Source organism: Vombatus ursinus, unplaced genomic scaffold (assembly GCF_900497805.2).
Source record: "Vombatus ursinus unplaced genomic scaffold, bare-nosed wombat genome assembly UNPS02014809.1, whole genome shotgun sequence".
NCBI lineage: Eukaryota > Metazoa > Chordata > Mammalia > Diprotodontia > Vombatidae > Vombatus > Vombatus ursinus.
Window position 1 is genome coordinate 12,455,610 of NW_020954587.1, and position 22,326 is coordinate 12,477,935.

At 39.0% G+C, this 22,326-nt stretch overlaps 1 protein-coding gene and 1 pseudogene across 4 annotated transcripts in view; both read right to left on the minus strand.

Annotated features, from left to right (window-relative positions):
- Positions 1 to 4,822: 4,822 nt before the first annotated feature.
- LOC114052755 lies at positions 4,823 to 6,345 on the minus strand (annotated as a pseudogene).
- Positions 6,346 to 19,514: 13,169 nt separating this feature from the next.
- GATD3A (glutamine amidotransferase like class 1 domain containing 3A) overlaps positions 19,515 to 22,326 on the minus strand; it is a 28,885-nt gene continuing 26,073 nt past the window's right edge. For all 4 annotated transcript variants that reach the window (XM_027875624.1, XM_027875627.1, XM_027875628.1 and 1 more), the window contains 2 exons: positions 21,382 to 21,538; positions 19,515 to 20,544 (listed from right to left, as the gene is read on the minus strand). In XM_027875624.1, the coding sequence (XP_027731425.1) occupies positions 20,416 to 20,544; positions 21,382 to 21,538 (286 nt within the window). In that variant the 3' untranslated portion in view covers positions 19,515 to 20,415. The remainder of the gene's footprint in view (positions 20,545 to 21,381; positions 21,539 to 22,326) is intronic.

The following is a 22,326-nucleotide window of genomic DNA, read 5'->3' on the forward strand; positions in this document are numbered from 1 at the left end:
GGAGGAGAGAGAGTGAAGAAGGGAAAGTGAAGAGGAGAAAGAGAAACAGAGAAAGGAAAGAGAGAGAGAGAGAGAGAGGGAGGGAGAGAGAATCTGAGGTAAAACTGAAACTGACTTCCAGGACAAGAAAACGGAGAAAGGAGCTAAGAACAATTAGGCCTAATAACATCCATATTTTAATGAAGACTAGGGCTGACTCTTATATAAGATTAATCTTATAAAGATTTCTTTAAAGATCTTATAAAGATTCCTTGAAACTTTTTAATTATCCCTTCTGATTGTTTCTAACCCCTGTCTTTTTTTCCTGTAGTTACTAACAGTAAAAACCCAGAAGAATCCTAGAGAAGTGTTGTGTACTTGTTTCAGAGATGGAAGAACAATGAAACCAAGTATAAGGTGAAAGCAGCATCTCAGAATTGGAAGCATCCTCAGAGGTCCCTGAGTCCCCTGGGTCCCTTTCCACAGGGAGCTTAGAAAGAGCTAAATCCAAGTGGGAGAGCAGGTGGCCATAGTGAACAAGGGAGCAGGCAACTCAAAGTAGAGAATACCGTGGGGTTTGAGGTACTAGCCTCAGCAGTGTTGTCTCTGAGGATTCAACACTGGAAAGAAGCTCTTTCTATACAAAAGGCATAATCTGGACAGTCTCTGCTTCTGGACATAATGTATTTCTGGAGACTGTCATTCTGGGGCATGCTACAATCAATGGAATTGTTGGATTTCCAGTAAGAGGACCTCAGTTTGAATCCCAGATCACAGATTGTATAAATTTAACCATGTTATTTCACCTATCTGGATTTCATTTCTCATTTAAGTGAATCTTGGACTGAGGTCTCTTCTGCTTCCACATTTTAAGATTCTATCAAGCTAATTCAGCTAGGATGGAAACCTGCAAGACAGGACAGAAATTCTTAATGCATTGTCATTCAAGGACTTGAGGCTATGATCATGTCAGAAAAACTATTGTCCTCCTTCCTTCCTAATCCCCTCAAAGGGGGGAAGGTGTGCTGAAATTCTGGGGAAGCAAGAAGTAAACATTAGGAAGAAGAGACAAAAGGTGGGAGAATGAGAAAGGATGGGAGACTGTCACCTTGACTTGGCTCCCACTGCCCCAACTAGGGGTGAGACAGTAGAAGAGGTTGTAGCTGAACAATAGAGTCAATGCAGAATGGGAATATCTCCCCTTTCCTTTCTTCATTCTGGCCCCTCTTCCCAGCTATCTCAACCATGCCTTCTGCTCTAGGGCCATCATCTTCTCCAGAATCTTGGACTCTGCCCCTGGATATTGTTGCTCTGATGGGTGAGCTCTCATCTTATCTTTCAAGGTCCCAGCCCTCCACATCAATTCCATACTACCTCCTTACTATGGTGCCACAGATACCCCCCACCCCCCACACACACACCTCCCTGCCTTCCAGCACAACTTTATATCCTGTCTTTACCATTGGAATGCAAGCTCTTAGGCAGAATTCAGAAAAACCTGGAAAGACTTACAAGAAGTGATGCAAAGTGAAGTGAGCAGAACCAGGAGAACATTGTACACAATAACAGTATTACTATACGATGATCAACTGTGAATGACTTAGCTATCTTTGGCAATACAATGATTCAAGACAATTCCAAAGGACTCATGATAAAAAATGCTATCCACCTCCAGAGAAAGAACTGAGAGAATCTGAATGCAGATTGAAGCATACTGTTTTTCACTTTCTGTATTTTTATCATGTTTTTTTCCCCATTTGGGTCTTTCTTTCACAACATGACTAATATGTTAATATAATCTGCATGACTGAACATGCATAACCTATAATAAATTGCTTACTGTGTTAGGGGAGGAGGGGAAGGAAAGAGAGAGAGAAAACTTGGAACTCAAAATTTTTTTAAATGAACATTAAAAATTGTCTTTACATGTAACTAGGGAAAAAATAAAATATTATTTAAAAAATTAAAAAAAATTAAAAAGAATGTAAGCTCTTTGAAGACAAGGCCTTGTATTTCCAGCATTTAGCACAGTACCTGGTACATAGTAAGCACTTAATAAATGCTGTATCATCCATGTATATATCTGTGTGTCTGTCTCACACTGAGCCCACATCTCATTTGGATAAATGAGGGGGAGTCAGCCTCCTTACTCCCTGTTTTACATGATAGATAGCTTCAAGGGAATCCACACACACACACACACTCAGGGTGGAATCAAGGTCAATAACTAGAAAGTCAGACCTGAAGGTAGCACTTGGCCCACACAAAGATGAGAGCCAGATAGAAGCAATAGTTAAGTTCTTTTTTTGCTAAATACCTCCTCTCCCCAGCCACTGCTAGGCTAATATTACTAAAGAAAATCACAAAGTAAAATTCTGACAGACAGGCACTAGCTACATTCTGCCTTTACAGTGTCTGCTTAGACATGGGTGGAAAATATCACACAAAGAGGCAAGAGCCATAAGAAATCAATGATAGGTCTTTAGGGCACCATAGCATATGAGTCTAATGGAGAAATATGAAGTAATATAAAGTAGGGCTACTTGTATCTCACTTCTCTTTGCTAATAGCAAAGTTCTGCCCCAAAACTTTCTGAACCAGCTTCTGTACAAGTTGAATAATTTGCAATTCTCAAAACATATATCTGGATTTAAGCTACGGTATGGAATAGTGACTCTGTTTTTTGGAGGCATAAGGATACACAGGTAACTTTAGAAAAATCTTCACTGTTAGTCATTGGGTCTCACAAAAATATGCCTTGATGTTTATAAGTATTATATTAAATAAAACCATATGCCATGAGATGTTTGTGGAGGTCCTAAGGCTATTTGTGATGTTACAAACTGTCAAATAAAAATTGAGGATATCCTCGTTGATTCATTCCCTATTAAGGATGTAGTGAAACAGGATTGGGGAAGCATGTATCCAGCTCTATTCAATCTCTTTTATTAATTGCCTGTACTGTCAGACACAATCAAAATATTTATTAGTTTTGCTAAATTGCTTTTTTTTCAGTCTTTGTTACAAAGGATAGCAGGGGAATGTATATATTCAGAAATAAATGTGATATAAGAAGAAAAGACATCAATAAGAATTAAATAAAAATATTTTAATTCTTGTATTCAGTCATGTTCAGGGAAGGGACAAGGAACACAAAAGTTGATTTTTTTTGGACTCCCATTGAGGAAGCTACTTCTACTAATGCAGATTTTGTTCAGTCATTTTTCAGTCATGTGCAACTCTTCATGGCCCTATTTGGGGTTTTCTTGGCAAAGAAAATGGAGTGGTTAGCTATTTTCTTTTCCAGCTCCTTATACAGAGGAGGAGACTGAGGCAAACAGGGTAAAGTGACTTGCCCAGGGTCACACAGCTAGTCAGTGTCTGAGGCTGGCTTTGAACTCAGAAAGATGTGTCTTCTGACTCCAGAATCAGCACTCTATCCACTGTGCCACCTAGCTGCCCAATGCAGATAAGCATCTACTCTTTTTCCCCTTTGAAGAATTTTTAATTAAATAAAATAAAAAGTCAAAAGTTGCATTTTTAAGATGCCAAAACTTGGACTTAGCTCAACGAAGACAGCCTATAACTGGGGTTTGGGTGAGGCTACCTTTCACTGTCCTCTCCTCCACCCCCTGGAACAATAGCGGCAACTTGGAGCACGTGCTTTCTTACCAAGAAAGGAATATAATTCTAAAGAGTCTTCAGAGGGTGATTAGAGACAGAGTTGGTAGATGAGAATGAACAGAACTGGTTCTAATGGGAAAACTTGAGTGAAAATACTCCACACTCTACTGGGAGAACTAGTGAGGGTTGGTATAAGCAATAGCAGGATTGCTATCATAGGTTAAGGAGAGAAACACTAGAAATTTGTCAGCAAAGGTAATACTAACTTGCCTAACAGTGAGCACAGAGTTAGGGCTTAAGGGAAGATGGAGGGCAGAGAGTTAATAAGAGAAAATCAGGATTTATAATTTTAAGACAATCGTGGAGGCTACCCCCAAGTCCCAGCATTTGCAGGAGCTGGCACTGAACTAAAAAAAAAAAACAACACTATCATTTCTAGCCATAGAAAAGGGGAAAACCCCAAAAAGGTGAGAGAAAGAGGCATTGAGACAGTGTTATTTCCTGTCTAATCCAAACTTTGACCACTCTCTATCAACTCAGACATTTTTCTGTGTGAGAAATGATTATTTCTCTCTTGTATTAATAACTAATTATTGAATCAGAACCAAGGTTTTTCCCCTTTTCTACTTCCTCATCCAAAAATCAACCATGGTGGGAAAGCTTTCTAAAAAATATACCCAGCCAGGATGTCTGAGATGTAATTAAATCCAGCAAAAGAAATTCTAAGTTTGGGCTAATGAGTGCATTCTTGCTTACTGCGTTTGCTCAGATAGGTCTGGGAAAATGTGGATCCTCCCTTTTGTTAGACAGGTAATATGGAAATTGCTAAGTCTTTTTGACCAAGACTTTGATGATCCAAGTCCTGTACCCTGAGACCCTCATTGGAATATAGCCCAGCCTCTCATTATAACATTCATTCCCTCATTAATTGTTGACCAATCAGAGTTGATTGTCACCTTCAGGAACACCTGCTCAGGAACACCTGCACCATTGTCTTAAAATTATGAATCCTGATTTTCTCTTATTAACTCTGCCCTCCATTTTCCCTTAAGCCCTAACTCTGTGCTCACTGTTAGGCAAGTTAGTATTACCTTTGCTGACAAATTTCTAGTGTTTCTCTCCTTACCTATGATAGTAATCCTACTATTGCTTATACCAACCCTCACTAGTTCTCCCAGTAGAGTGTGGAGTATTTTCACTCAAGTTTTCCCATTAGAACCAGTTCTGTTCATTCTCATCTACCAACTCTGTCTCTAATCACCCTCTGAAGACTCTTTAGAACACAGCATATAGGCTGTGGGCCCATCTCCATGAGGGGTGTGTGGTTAAAAAGAGATAGCCAAATGACCATCTTTTTATTAGTAAACATGCTGGCCTTATTAATAAAATGACTTAATTACCCAGAAACGATATCTCTTGGAAACTTTTCAAATGCCACATCTGTGTTGGAACCTTATTTGAAAGCACTTTCTTCCTCGACTGCTTCAGGAGTCCTTCAGCATACATGAACCAGAAGAGGTCAGCAAAGCCAATAGCTTCACCTAAGCCTCCTACCACAGTGACCGGGTATCCATAAAGAAGACGGGAGAAAAAGATGGCAAAGGCTTGGCACAGTGTCATGATGAGAGTAAAAGTGGCAGCACCAAACTGCCCATTGGTGTAGAAAATGAAGAGCCTGCCAAAGGCTGAAGAGATGGACCGCAGCAGAGCATGGATAGCAAACCCTTGGTGATACTCCATAAATCTCATTACTTCCATACTGTGAAGAGGTAAGAGAAAAGATTGTTTCCAAATATCCTATCCACTGAAGACATCTTCTAGACAAATGGGACATCTTGACACTTGAAGGTAAAGTTATCAAAAGTGATACAGCCAACAAGCAAGATGAGGCCTGAGGTGGCATGGGAAACCTGGGGCTTGGGCCCACTGGCCCAAGCAACTTATTTACCCCAAAAGAAATGAGGTCAAAATCAGTCATTCCCAGGACTCGGAGCTGCAGGCAAGAACTCAGATTGCTCATCAGTATCATGGGGGTTCCCCCAGCAGCCTTCTTCAGCACCGGTGTGAGGAGGCTAACAAACCCAAGGGCCTCCTTCTGGAACCAGCCACTGAGGCTGTTAGAAAGACTGGCAAAGGAATATCAGATTCACATGTGCTCCATGCTGGCGCTGTTCAGGGAATACACATCATGGGCCAGTCACTTTCAGGGCTAAATCCATTCATCAGCACTGGGACCTGAGAGTCAGGGAAATGCTCTCCAGGCATTGTATCTATAGCACCATAGTTTCATGATATTCATTATTCATCCCTGTAGTGCCCACCAGGTCAGATATGATGCCTGAAGGCCCTCAGCACAGGAAGGCAGCTCGAGGGTCAGCCAAATAGGGTAGTTTCTCTCAGCTCTGAATGAAAAACTGCCAAGGGGTTCATCTGAAGGCTTGAGTTCATTGCCAAACACACTGTCCTGAACCCTAGGGTAACAAAGGCCCTGCCTGGTAACCAGGCACCATGAAGCCGGCATATCCATAAGTGTTCCCCAGGAATCTGAAGAAGTAGAAATGGGCCCAGGGCTCTAGGGCAGCCTCAGGAAACTTATTCTTCCATCTCCAAGGTGGGGAAAGTGGTCAACACCACCAAGATGGCAGAGGAGTACAAGAGGAGCTGGGGACTAGGGAGTATAGAGAGAGGATCTGAGGTCCCCTAGTCCCTCCCCGACAGCCATCTCCTCTTCCTCCTCATCATCTCCAGCTCTGAGCTGCCAGAAGAAATCAAACCTATTATTACAATCTACAGCAGAGATGACAAACATGAAGCCCCAGGAATGTGGCTCTAACTAGATTAAAACATAATTGGGAGACAGCTAGGTAGGCAGTGCTTATAGAGCACCAGCCCTAGAATCAGGAGGACCTGAATTCAAATCCAGCCTCAGACACTTACTAGCTGTGTGACCCTGGGCAAGTCACTTAACCCTAACTGCCTCCCTCAAAAAACGCAATTGGAAAATACTTAATAAAATAAATAAAAATATCATAAAACATAGATAATATCACATTTAAAAACTAAGTCAACATTCAGCCTACAGAGATGTTTCTGTACCAATTAATGGCCCCTCATTCAATTAGTGCTTGACACCCACTCATCTACAACAACCTTAAACAGTTAGCTGGAAAAGAGCAAGAGAGGAAGAGTAGCGGAAAGACAGCTGGCCTTGGGAGTCAGTAAGACCCATGTAACAGGTACGTGATATCTCTGCCACCTAACACATGGGGCTGTTTGACCTTGAGGTTATTTAATCTCTCAGTGCCCCCAGGAATTCTCTAAGATTAAATTATACAAGAATAAAAATAGTTGCCAACATTTCTACAGTACCTGAAAAGTTGCAAAGTGCTTTGTAAACATTATCTCATTTGAGCCTTTCAATAGCCTTGTTCAATGGATACTACAGATATAATTATCCTCTTCTTATATCTTATTAGGGGTGGTCCCCCACATGTAGCCTGGGCTAATTCCTGACAGGAGCAGAAGCAGAAAGGTGGGATCAGAAGCCATCACTCTGCTCCTCTCGGAGAAAGAGGGGGTCCTGCACTAGAATTATATCTTTCTTCTCCCTTAAATATTATAAGTCTAAGGGATGTGGCTTTCAAATTCAATCTAATATCTGAATGCTGTTTGATTAATGGGGGAAACTAGTCAAAGCTTTAAAGGGAGCTAAGTGGTTATGAAAGGAAGTGTGTTATGAGGCTCAAATGAGAGAATCTCTGTAAAGGACTTTGCAAACCTTACTTAAAGTGCTATGTAAATGACAGCTAGTATTGTTATTGTTATTACTCAGTCAATAAACATTTATTAAGCTCCTACTCTGTGCCCAAGCACTGTACTGCACACTGGGGACACAAAGAAAAGCAAAAGACAGTCCTTCCCTCAAAGGGCTTCCAGTCTAGTAGGGAAGACCACATGTAAAATATGTACAGTTATCCCTTCCACATCGCGATTTTCCCATCACAGTTTTGATATATCATGGGATGGCATAAGAAATTAAATGGTAATTGTGGGAGAGTTTTGTGGATGCCGCAGACGCAGTTTAGAAACACAGAAATGCATAAAATATATGTATAGTATTGTATAATATAGCCTATGACCAAATACTTAACCCAAATTTTACACTAAGGTACTGCAAACACCCCATAAAAAGAACGAGGAAAAAAAAATCAGACTTCTTCTCTGGTACGAAGGGAAGGCCAAAAAATTTTACACAGATTTTCCACATCGTCAGTGTGTGGTGGACCTAACCCCCATAAAGTGGAAAGGATAATTGTATAAACTATATACAGGATGAATCTGAGATCACCAAAAATAATGATTATTATCATTACTATCATTATCTTCATTATTGTTGTTGCTGTTGTTGTTACAGATCTAGAACTGGCCCCAGAGTCAGAGCGATCCATGCTCTGGGGAGTTCTCCAAAACCATAGGTTGCAGAACGGTTGCAGATCTTTACTGGTAGAGGGAGATTCTGTGCAGAGAAAGCCCTTCCCTAACGAAATCATAGGTCTAGACAAAGCCACAACCAAACAAACAACAGCAAAAAAGCAGCAGTCACCAACCAACTGTGGTTATCTGGATGTGTCACTGTCAGCTTACGTGCCTAGGAATATCCCCAAGACAAACCATTGAGAGGAGAGCACTGGGCTAGGAGTTCCAGGCCGAGTGATACCACTAACTAGCTTTGTGACCTTAGGCAAGTGCTTCACCTGACTGGGATTCAATTTTCTCATCCATAAGAAAGAAGACTAGAGAAGAGAATACGTAAGATTTCTTCTAGGGCATCTAGGTAGTGCAATGGAGTCAGGAAGATCTCAGTTCAAATTCAGTCTCAGACATTTACTGATTGTGTGACTCTGGGCAAGTTACTTAATTCTGTGTGCCTCTGTTTCCTCATCTGTAAAACGAACTGGAGAAGGAAATAGTAAACCACTCCAGTGTCTTTGCCAAGAAAATCCCAAATGGGATCATGAAGAGTTGGACACGACTGAAACAATTCAACAAGATCTCTTCTAGCTCTGATATTCTGTGAATAATGTGTGTGTGTGTATATATATATATATATATTATATATATATAATATATATACAATATAATATATACACACATATGTATATGTGCATATATGTATGTGTATATACACTCATACATATACACACATGCATACATATACACACAAATGTATTACATATACATATATACATACGCATATATACACTATATATACATATACATGTATGTGTGTAGGTATGCATGTGTGTATATGTATGTGCATACATATATGTGTATACACGTGGGTGTGTGTGTGTGTGTGTGTGTATGAATGTAAGTTCACCAAAAAGGAACAGGTGAACTCAATAGCCTCTAAGGCCCTTTCTGGCACTCAATCTATAATCCTATAATCCTATGATGGAATGGTGAAGAAGACTTGGAGGTAGGCAGGCCTGAACTTTAAAACTAATTCAGACACTTAGTAATTATGTGACTCTGGCCAAGTCACTGAACCTCTATCTCAGTTTCCTCATCTGTAAAATGGGGGTAATAACCTACCCCACATGGTTGTTGTAAGGATCAAGTAAGTCAGCATATAAAAACCTCGCAAACCTTACAGCATTATAAAAATATTAGCTATTATTAGTACTATAGTTATTATTATTACTAGGATCTAACCAAAACATCATCATGGAAAACATGTCTACTCTAAAGCAGTATTGCTGGGAAAATCTTGAGCAAAGGATAGACAATGCCAGGAGCTCAAACAGGACACAGACTCAGAGAACAGCAGAACTGGGAGGGATCTATCTCAGAGGTCACCTGTTCCAACCTCTAGCAAATGGTCTCCCTCCTGTCCTTCTGCTGGAAACCTTCCAGTGACAAGTTATACGCTACTTCTTGAGGCCCACTCCACTTGTAGGCAACTTTCGTTGTTAACAAGTATTTTCTCATGGTGAGCTGAAAGCTGCTTTTCAGTAATTTCTACCCACTGTTCCTGGTTCTTACCTTTAGAGCTAAGCAGAAAATGCCTAATTTCTCTCCCAAAAGATAAAGACTTGAAGACAGCTATCATATCCACCCAAATCTTCTCTTCTCCAGATTACTTCCCTACTTCCTTCAAATGATTCTTTTCTAACAAGATTTCTAGCCTTCTCACAATCCTGATTACCCTCCTCTGGACCCACTCTAGTTTATCAATGACCTTTTTAAATGGGACACAGAACAAAAGACAATCCTCTAGGTCTGGTTTGACCAGGGCCAAGGAGGTCACATTCACTTCTGCGGCTGCCATGTTGTTGTTGCTGAGTCGTTTCAGTTGTGTCCCACTCTCCATGATCCCATTTCGGGTTTTCTTGGCCAAGATAGCATGGTCTGCATTTCCTTCTCCAGTTCATTTTACAGATGAGGAACTAAGCAAAACAGGGTTAAGTGATTGGCCCAGGGTAACACAACTACTAAGTGTCTGAGGTCGAATTTGAACTCAGGTCCTCCTGACTCCAAAGCTAGTGTGCTGTCCACTGTGCCAACTAGCTGCCCATGACGGCTTTATCACACTGTAAACTCACAATGAATATGTAGTCCATTAAACACCAAGGAAATTATCTAGGAAAGAAGGAAGAAAACAAGCATTTATTAAATGTTTACTATGTTGCCAGGTGTTGTGCTAAGTACTCTACAAATATTATCTCATTTGATCCTCACAACTACCCTGGGAGGTATGCTGTAACTATCCCCATTTTACATATAAGGAAATGGTCAGAGGTTAAGTGACTTGCCCAGGGTCACATAACTAATAAGTATCTGAGTCCATATTTGAACTGAGGTCTTCCTGACTCTAGGACCAGTGCTCTATTCACTGTCACCTAGATGCCTCTAACATATTTGTATAATTGTCTCATTCTGTATAATAGTCTCATTTTATAGATGAGGAAACTCCCCAGAGAAGGGGAATGATTCTCCCAGAACCGGGGAGTGATTTTCCCAGAGCCACACAGCTAGTTAGTGGCAAATTTGAGATTCTTAATCCAAGATCTCTCAATTTCCATTCTAGTATTCCTTCGTGCAGTGAAGAAATTCACGTCTCTTCCATAATTTAAACAGACATTTGATTTAAAATAAGATCACTGCTCCCATTTCCCCTTTAAATATAACCAACTTCATTAACTTGACCATGACCTTCATATCCAATTGGCTTACTTGCTATGCTGAATTCTCTTAGAATATGATCAATATGTTTACTGTATTTTAAATCTGATCCATTAACTACAAAGGTACACATGTAACATTTTGATTACAGAAGACAGGTGCAGAGTAAGTAGAACTGCTATAAGAACACAATGAAGCATTGTTTCTAGCCTAAGACAAAGTAAAAGCTGGAAATAGATATTCTTATCAACTTGAATATTTTTTCAAGTCATTTTAATTTTTATTAAATATGTTCTCTTGGCACAAATCTTATAATAAAATTATGTATGTGTCATATATATGTGTGTGTTTTATATATATATACACATATATACATATTATATGTATATCTGTATATATTATACATACATACATATATATTATATACACATTATATAAACAAAGTATCTTCACTGAATCAAAATACAACTCCAGACCAAAAAAAAAAAAAGAAAAGAAAAAGTAATTAAAATTCACATGGACAGGAATAACAAACACATCTTTACAAAAGTGTCGTGCATTATGTGTCATGAAGGCAGAGATGAGGCAATCCTTTTGGAGAAAATGAGTTAAGCTGCTCTAAAGGCAGAAAGGCAGAACCACAAATGCATAGATTTGGTCTCCTCTGCTTGAAATCCTCCAACAGCTCCCTTGAGCCTACCAAGTAAAGTACACAGCCTTTTGTTTGGCATTCTTCCATACATCTTCCACAATCTGATACCACCCCTACCTCTCCAGCTCTATCTTATATCAGTGCGCTCACTGCTCTGGCCAACTGAACTTCTTCATGCTTTTCTACCCTCCTTTCCCATTGCTCCTGAATCCTTTCTCTAAAGCCCACTTAGAATGCTTCCTTCCAGAAGCCTTCCTTGAATCTCTCAGTCCTCTCCTTTTTGCATTTTCTAAATGAATATAACATGCATTCTTCTGTATTATGGCTACGTCTTCCTCTTAAGACTAGCCCTGAAAAAAAAATGGCTATTAGTATTATGTGTAACAGTCCCCTACCTTCATGAGGGTAGGGGCCTTGACTTAGCTAAACTTAAGGGCTCTCTGTAGTGCAAGAGAGTTCAGATAAAGAGCAACAGGGCCATTCAGGGATAAAATTGTATCACTACTCACAAGGGGAGGAAGAGAATAGATGCCCATGCGGAACAGTCTCAGTGTGCAGCCTCCTGTTACCCTTGGCCAAAGGCAACCTACTGTGGGGTGGCTTTCAGATAGGTAAATGTGCAATAGCTGTTAAACTCCAGTCAAAGGCTCAGGGCACCTTGGGGCTCAAACTTACATAAAGTTTTAGACAAAGAGTAAGCAAGCACCAATAAGAGACTGCCCTGTCATCTATAGGGGAAGATGCTAGTACAATTGGGACCACAGAAATGAGACTATTTTCTAAATTGCCTAAAAGTTAGAGGCAGGGATACAGAAACTTTACTATCCCATCCAGCAAGAGGTAGAGGGGTAAGAGGATGGTAACATCCCATCTCTTAAGTTTTTTGTTGCTATTTTTGTTGTTGCTGTTATTCAGTCATTTTTTAGTCACGTTTGACTTCCTGACCCCATTTGGGGTTTTGTTGGCAAAGATACTAGAGTGGTTTGCCATTTCCTTCTCCAGCTCATTTCGAAGGTAACAGCTAGTAAGTGTCTGAAGCCAGATTTGAACTCATGAAAATGAGTATTCCTGATTCCAAGCCAAGGACTCTACCCACTGTGCCAGTTAGCTGCCCCGCTGAGGTTATTAGCCTTAGCATATACAGATCCTGGGAGGCTGAGACTACCTGAGTCCACCCTATTTTCACCAGTTCACACTCTCCTAGCTTATAGCATAGTAATCTGCATATAGTTAGAACATAATAAATATTTATTTTAACTGAACCCAAAGATCTATCTTAAAATGCAGACAACATTGAAGGTAACTTCTTTCAGACTCCGTTTCCTCCCAGTTAGGAAATTAAAAACAACATGATCCAGAGTGTCAGCTTCTAACACGAAGAAAAAACAGATGAGGTACAGTGGGGATTTACAGAGGATGTAAAAGACATGGTCCATCACTCTAAGCTGTTCATGTTCTACATAGTTTTACAAATAAAAAATAAACCACATTTAAGTCAGAAATGTGAAATATTCGCTTTTCCTCTTTTTTTGTGTGACATTGCTTTAGATTTCTGGCTTCACTTTTTCTGAATGGGCTGCTTTATTTTTTTGCAGGATGTTATCATCCACTCATATCTGGGTTCAGAGTGAGTTAGGAATTACAGGATGCCAGTCAGCACTACTTCCGGGTTAAGACAGAATGATGTAATTAAAAACCAATGCTATCTAAGAGCCTTTTCCCAAATGACAAATGATCAAAGGATAGGAACAGACAACTTTTCAAGGGAAGAAATTGAAGCTATCAAAACTCACATAAAAATGCTCCAAATTACTATTAGAGAAATATAAATTAAAGCAACTCTGAAGTTCCACTTTGAACACATCAGACTGACAAAAGACGACATGAAAGGGCTGCAGGAAAATAGGCACATTAGGCATATTAATATACTATTGGAGATGTGAATTATTTCCTATTTATGCTATATATAGCTTACTTTGCATATATTTGTTTGCATGTTGCCTCTCCCTATTAGATTGTAAGCTCGTTGAGGGCAGAGACATTATTTTGCCTCCCCAGTGTTCAGAACAGTGCTTGGCATATAGTAGGCACTTAATAAATGTTTATTGATTGACTGGTTAGTTCAGTTATTCTGGAAAACAATTTGGAACTATGCCCCCAAAAAGTTACAAAATAGTACATACCTATGACCCATCAATATTAGTACTAGGCCTACACCAAAAAGGAAAAAAAAAAAAGGAGAAAAGGCCCTATATATATGTGTGTATATATATATATATATGTAAAAATATTTGAAGTATCTCTGTGTGGTAGCAAAGAACTGGAAACTAAGGGTGTGCCAGTGCCCATTAATTGGGGAATGGCTGAACAAGTTGTGGATGTAATGGACTACTATTGTGTTGTAATGATGATGGAAAACAATTTCTGAGAAGCCTGCGAAGACTTATACGAACTGATTCATAATGAGAAGACAAATAGCTGTGAAATATTTAAGAACTCTGATCAACAGAATCATTAATTACTACTCTTTACATATGCTATCCACCTTCTGATACTGGGATATTGGACTTAAGGTACAGATTGAGACACATATTTTTTGCATTTGGCCAATGTAGGAATTTGTTTTTCTTGACTGAACATTTCTGACAAGGGTTTCTTTTTTTTTTTCCTTTAATGGAAGGTAAGAAAGAAAATAAATTTTTGTTCATTTAAAAATTAAATTAAAAAAAATGCTATCTTGAACCTAAAGATGGAAAACTTGAAATAATAACTTAGATACTTACTGACTCTGTGAACACACACAAGTCAGTAAACTTTCTGAGCCACAGTTTTTCTCCTCTGTAAAACTGATATATTTATAATTACCACTTAAATCAATCAGCTAATTAATCAACAAGCATTCAACTCTAAATGCCTAATCTGTGCCAGGCACAAAGACCAAAATCAAAATGAAATAGCCTTCATCTCAAGAAACCCACATTCTTATAAAGTCCTCATTTCTCAAATATATAGAAAAATTGAGTCAGATTTATAGAAATGAAAACCATTCCTCAACTGATAAATGGTCAAAGGATATGAACAGGCAGTTTTCAGATGACACTGTGAAAGCTATCTATAGTCATATGAAAAAATGCTCTAAATCACTGTGATTACAGAAATGCAAATTAAAACAACTCTGAGGTACCACCTCACACCTATCAGATTGGCTAATATGACAAAAACGGAAAATGACAAATGTTGGAGGGGATGTTGGAAAATTGGGATACTAATGCATGGCTGACGGAGTTCATGAACTGATTCAGCCATTCTGTAGGGCAACTTGGAACTACACCTAAATGACTATAAAATCATGCATACTCTTTAACCCAGCAATACCTGTACTAGGACTAAATCCCAAAGACATAAAAAAAGAAAAAGAAAAGAACTTATATGTACAAAAACAGTCATAGCAGCTCTTTCAGTAGTGGCTAAGAATTGGACATTTGTTTAAAAAATGGCTCTCTAAATTTAAAAAAAATACATGTGACACACTTTTAAACGTAATCTGCATTATGAACATTTTTCCCATCACTTTCTTAAGTCTAGAAAGTCAACAAAATAATAAATTTAAGCCCTGATTTGTTGAAAAAAAAAATTGGACATTGAGGGAATGTCCATCAATTGGGTAATGGCCAAACAAGTTGTAAATGATTGTGATGGAATACTATTGTGCTATGAGAAATAATGAGCAGGATGCTCTGAGAAAAACCTGGAAAGACTTACATGAACTGACACAAAGTGAAATGAGTAGAACCAGGAGGACACTATATATAGTAATATGGAGTAATACTGTATGATGATCAACTGTGAATAAGTTAGTTATATCTCAGCAATATCATGATCCAACACAATTCTGAAGGACTTAGAATGACAAATGCTATTCATCTCCAGAGAAAAGAACTGATGGAATTTGAATGCAGATCAAAGAATACTTTTTATTTTTCTTGGTTTTTTTTTTTGGTCTGTTTTCTTTCACAGCATGACTAATATGGAAATGTTTTGCATGACTACACATGTATAACCTATATCAAATTGCTTTCTTTCTCAATGACTGGGGGAGTTCAGAGAGGGAGAGAAAGAATTTGGAAACCAAAATTTGAAAAAAGAATGTTAAAATTGTTGTTACTTGCAATTAGGGGAAAATGAAATATTAAATTTTAAATTTAAAAAAAAAGAGACCCACATTCTTATCAGAGGAAATGGCACATACATATATATGTAAAATAGACAATATACACCTTATATTATTACTGTGAATATCATATGATCATATGAGATACTACCTGTAAAACACTCTGAAACCAAACCTGTGTGTGTGAGTGTGTGTGTGTGTGTGTGTGTGTGGGTCTGTCTTAATTATCTTAGCTAACTGGTTTTCCCAACTTCCCAACACTGTAATAGTAACAATACTAATAAATCACACTTATATTTATGGCATTTTAAAGATCGGTCCATGTGTTAAGAAAAGCAGAGGTGACTCTCAGCTTCCTTTGGCCAGAAATTTACCTTTCCCTTCAAGAATCAGAGAGTAGTACAGTTATCCCTTCACATTGCGACTTTCCCCATCACTGTTTCAATATATCATGGATTGATGTAAGAAATTAAATGGGAATTTTGGGGGAGTTTTGTGGAAGCCAAACACAAAACGCAAAAGTCAGTAGACGACACACTAAGGTTAGTATTTTCACTTAACACTGACCTATATTTGCCCTATGACCAAATACTTAACCCAAATTTTATTAGGTACTGTAAATACCCCATAAAATAAAAAAGGAAAAAAAATTCAGACTTCTCTGGTAGAAAGGGAGAACCAAAAATTTTTACACAGATTTTCCAGATCACAGGGGCACTGCCCATAACCCCTGTGATACAGATAACTATATTCACACTCTGATTTTCAAAGTACTGGTGACCCATAATTGTACCTACAACCCAGATCTATACTTCCTTATAATGATGGTTCAGAGGCAGCAGAAAACACTTTAAAGAAGCTAATGATAAATTAGTTTTAGCCACTGGGTGTTTAATAATGTACGCCCTGACATTTTTCTAAAAAAAGATACCATGAAATGGAAATGAGTAAGAGGATGAGAAAGGTGAGATTAAAAAGCACAATTCATTTCCTATCTGTTCTGTGACTATTCTACTCTTAAGCTCAAGGAAGATGGGGATAGCAAGAACATCCCCAACAGATGACAAATCCCTAGTAACACGCTGCCAACACTTCTTTGCTAAGCTTCAAGAGTCATTTTTGGAGGATAACTCTACTTTTACCCACCCACTCCTTTCCCGCCAAGGACAAGATGGATCTGTAGGAACAAGACACCTCTACAGGAAGAAGCCATCTCAGATTTGGCAACAAGCAAGGATTTCTTTAGAAACTATGCCTCAATATCACTTACAAACTAAGTGGGAAGAGAGTTTCTCATCAGAGCACAAATTAGTGGTAAGCAAAACTATCCTGAGAGAAACCAGAACCAACCTTATGAGGTGTGGAGCTGAATACAAATTGCAACGTGCTTCCCTACCACCATCATATGCATTAAGGACATGAAGTGAAAATTAACATTGCAGTGTGATAAAGAGTGGTACATTTAGAGTCAGAGAATAGGTTGAATCCCGCCTCTGCTATTTCCTACCTACCTATGTGACCTTGGATGGGCAGCTAGGTGGCGCCACAGTGCACAGAGTACCTGGTCTAAAGTCAGGAAGACTCAGCTTCCTGAGGTCAAATTTGACCTCAGATGCGTACTACTTACTAGCTATGTGACCCTGAGCAAGTCACTTAATCCTGCTTGCTTCAGTTTCCTCATCTGTAAAACGAGCTGGAAAAGGAAATGGCAAACCCCTCCAATATCTCTGCCAAGAAAACCCCAAATAGTGTCACAGAGTAGAACAGGACTAGAAACAACTGAACAACGATAAATGTGACCGTGGGCAAATCTCTACCTGTCTCATCATATTCCCCTCATTTGCTGGGGTCAGATTAGATGATCTCTAAGCACTATTCTAGGTTCAATTTCAGACCTATGATCCCATGATCAAGGGCTGCCTGGAAAGGGAAAAAAAAGAGCAGTTTGGAGCCTGACTGCTGCGAGCAGGATGTAGAGAGAGCAGTTTGAAATGAAGTTATCATGGCTTATGGCTGTTTCTTTTTTAAACCAGCTGGCTTAAAAGGTGCCTCTCCTCCTCCTCTATGAATTCCCCTCAACCTCCATCTCCACAGAGTTACCCTGCAAGGGGCAGGTCTTTCCCCCATACTCATGAGACCAATCTCCTTAGCACTGTCTGTTTCCTTGGGGGCAGCAACCTAGCAGAGAACAAGGGTACAGGCTCGCAGAACAGTCTTACCAGCCACAAAACTGCTCTATCACCACCCCCTGGTGGCAGACAATGCTTCTCACTCAACACTAAAAATAGGACCATTGGATTTAGAGCTAGGAGGAAATGTAAGGATCACTTAGGTTGACCCACTAATTTTACAAATGAGAAAACTAAAGCCAAGAAAGAGAAATTAACCCGACAAAATTTTATTAAAAAAAAAAAAAATTTAGTGGGAAAAGTGAAGTACACTATTAACTAAAATGAGGTTTGGGGATCACCTCTGTAATTGTATTTCTCTGGGCCAGCTTTATCCTCAAAAGACACAGAAAACTACCTCCTATCTCACCTCTCTGCCTACAGCAAGAAAGTAGGTACTTAATAATTGAAGAGAGCTACCTGTACTTTGTTCCTCTGATTTTTCCAAAATTTTTCCTCCAGGAAATCAAGAATGACTTTAACATTCCAGGCAAATCAAATAGTGCGAGAGGCAAGGGAAACTCGGCATTGGAATTAGTGTTTGTGATTTAACATGGATGGAGTCCATAATTTAGGAAAACCTTAAATAGAGAAATACAGTGCAGTAGAATAAATGCTTGATTTGTACTCAGGAGGAAGCCAGACTCACCCTTCTAGCTGTGTGAATTTGGAAAGCTTGTTTTCTCCTCTGTAAAGTGGGGATGATAATACAACCTCAGAGGGTTGTTGTGAGGAAAGCTTTCAAGTGCTAAGGAAATGGAACTTGTGAATCACCTTCAGAACTGTCAGCTGGGCTGTATGCTTCTTCGGTACTCTTTGAACACAGTCCCTGGAGTGTCACTTTCCCTCAGCCCTCCTCCCATTCAAGGCTGCCTTACTTGCTCACACTTGTATTCCCAATGCTTGGCACAGCACCTAACACACAGTGAGTGCTTAATACATGCTTTATCTATGTATGTACTAAACTGAGGAGTTAGCCATCATTTATAGTACTGTTTACACAGGAAAACTCTACTCCGATGATTCCTTGTGAAATGAAGACTTGGTTTCAAGCAGGAAGACCTCACTACTCACTAAGGATTGGTAACTCATTTTATCAAATAAGTATGGGTACTGACTTGGGGTAGGCACACAAACACAGATACAGTAAACAAAGCGCACCTTGGAAAGGTTGTCATATCTCAACTTGCAGACAAAAGCATTGTATCCTTTCAAAAAGTATTCTAAAGTATGCTATTATCAAGAGGCTCCTGCAGCTGAGTGTTGAGCCTGGCTTTAAGAAGACCTGAGTTCAAATGCAGTCTCAGATACTTATTAGCTGTGTGGCCCTGGGCAAGTCACAGCCATTATCTGCCTCATTTTCCTCATCCTAAAATGGGGATAAATAATAACACTTACCTCCCAGAGATGCTAAGCAACTCTGTAAAACAGTAAAGCACTTAGCACAGCACTTAGCACACAGTAAGCACTGTATAACTGTTAGCTATTCCATTAGACTGAAAGCTCCTTGAAAGCAAAGACTGTCTTTTGCCTCTTTTTGTATCCCCAGTGCTTAGCATTTGCCTGGCACACAGTGGCACTTAATAAATGTTTACTGAATTGAATTTAATTCTAAGAAGTAAAAGCTCAAAGGCAGGCCAACCAACATGTGTTTTACCTCCTGCTGTTTTAATGAAAGAAAAGATGGGAAGGAGATTCCACAATTAAGAAGACAGGCTATTTTCATGGCAACAGCAACTGCATCAGTAAATTTTATTTTGTTTTTACATGTTTGGAGATCTGAGCCAACTACACAATTACTGTCAGGAAATCTTAACAAGGTTAGGAAGCCATTGTAATAGATTTAAAGATCTGCAATTTCCCTTTCTTCTCCCTGAGTACAAAGGTGAGATCTACAATGAAGAATTGAGACTCACTTAAAAGAACACATTCTTAGAACCATATTTATCACATATTTATATACCTTACCCAGTATCATCAGGCCCAAAGCTATTAAAATGTGCCTTCACTTAAGAATTAAACACATTCTCTTTGGCTAATGAGATTCTGTGCTACAGTATCATACACATCAGTACGAATCCACAAACAAACACAAAGTATTTACTTCTTTTATTTTATTGGTTCCATTTACATTCAGATTTGGAAGATGTGAAGTTAAAACATTATGCCCCACCACTTCCAAATAATAAAAAGTAGTGATATAATAAATTCAATTTAGGATTGCAAAATATTTTTTCTATTCAATTACCATCCAGCAAAAGCTGGTCTAGGTTTTAACTTAAGCGGTATGTTGTAAAAAACACATTACAGTTACTGCTCTCAATTGTGGGAATCCCTCGTTCTCTAACAAGTGAATCAAACCAAACCTAGGGTGAAATGTTTCATCTCTAAATTAGCAACCTAAAAAGTCCTCTCCTTAGTTAGGAGTAACATCTATACCTTACCCAGTAAAATAAATTCTCATCCTGTAGAGGCAGAAGAAGAAAAAAGGCAACCTTTTGGTCTAGCTGGTCGGACTTTTATCAACAAGCAAGAAAAAAAATACAGGTTACCAGGTCAAAGTACTCTCTGTCTGATATTGTTCTACTCAGAATTGAAGCACTCAAGTCTTTCGTTGTTATTGAGAATCTGGGTTCTTATTTTTTAGTTAGTTTCAACACATTCTGTACCATTATCCCAAGCCCATCAAAAATAAGGTGCAATGCTGTTTCACACATAAAGGCTGGTGTTGTGACCACCTTGTTCTTGATGTCCACATGAGCTTCGTAAGGAGAAGTTATGGAAAAGAAAAAGTCAACAAATTGCCAGTCCATCTGGTACTCATCTGGATAATATTTAATTATGTAAAGTATTTACATTTCTGCATCTCAGAACCATTCTCTGACTCCATTCTTGATATTGTGTGGTAATATAGTTTGTCGACTATTCAAATATAATCTTCACTGAAAGTTCTTAAGTTTTTTTTTGTAACAATTGAGCCAACTTACTAAGAAAGCTACACTAGTTGTTTAGTATTTAAGGACAAAGAAGACAATCCTATCACTTAGGCAGGCAGGTGACATTGAGCTTGGAATCACAAAGACATGACTTTGGAATCACAAAGACATGACTTTAGGGGGGGCAGCTAGGTGGCACAGTGAATAGAGTACCGGCTCTCGAGTCAAGAGGACCTGAGTTCAAATCTGGCCTCAGACACATAAAACTTACTAGCTGTGTGACTCTGGCAAGTCACTTAACCCCCAACTGCCTCACAAAAAAGAAAAAAAAATTAAAACAAACAAAAAAAAATGACCTTAGGCACTGACTGGCTGTCTGACCCTGAGCAAGTCACTTAACTTCTGTGTGCCTCAGTTTTTTCCATTATAAAATGGAGAGAATAGCAGCACCTAACTCCCAGGATCATTGAGAGGATCAAATGAGATATTTAGAAAGGGCTTAGCACAGCACCTGGCACATAGCAGACTTTCTATAAATGATTATTCCCTTCCCTACTCACCTGAAACTCATAGTAGCATAAAGCTAATCCAATTTGCTACCCCTTAAGCTCTCCTTTGGTGGCAATATCTGACAGAGGACAGAGAACTGCTGTCCAAAAAGGATATAGTTACTTCTTTCACACAGTGCTTTGCTCCTAAGGCTTTAATGGCTTCTGCGGTCGCACAATAAGGCCACTTTCCATCTTCCTCTTGTTCATGTCCTACCGTCACTTCTGCACCCTTAAGTACTTTGGCTGCAAGAATTGGTGAAATGCAGCACAAGCTGAAAGAATAATGAGAAATAAAAAGTTAAACTTTTAACCAGACATCATGCAATTAAGTTCCATATAAGAAGATGCAGCCAAAGATTTACCAGCCCACAATGTATTCATTTTTTAAAAATCAGTTCATCTTTCTCATAGGAGTCTACTTAGAGGAAAAAAATATTCAGCAAACTTTGCTATTCACTGTGAATTCCAACAATTGATATCTTTAGTAGATTAAAATGTATATCTGAGTTCAAATCCAGCCTCAGACACCTCCTTCTGTGTTACCCTGGGCAATTCAATTTAACCATGGTCTGACTCAGTTTCCTCCACTGGAAAATGGGAATAATTACAGTACCTACCTCCTGAGGCTACTGTGAGGATCAAATGAGATATCTGTAAATCACCTAGCATAGTGTCTGGCACATAGTAAACACCTTTGTTAAGTCATTTTCAGTCATGTCCTACTCTATGTGATCCCATTTGGCATTTTCTTGGCAAAGATACTATAGTGATTTGCCATTTCTCCAGAGTAAACCCCTAAGAAATGCTTATTCCCTTCCTGTGTTCCCATCTTTTGAAAGGAGAGAAAACATGGCAGAGTAGCATAAAGAAACATTGTAAGTTCCCTCCTTCAACACAACTCTTCTGAAAAGAAATAGAAAAGGTGCAAGACTAAATATTGATTGGGAAATATAAGAAAAAGTGGCCAGGGTCTGGCCAAGAACACTGGCTGCATGAAAGAGTCTAGTGTCCGGGGAATGAAAGATGGCAAAGGCTGTGTACTGAGAAAGAACGAGGAATG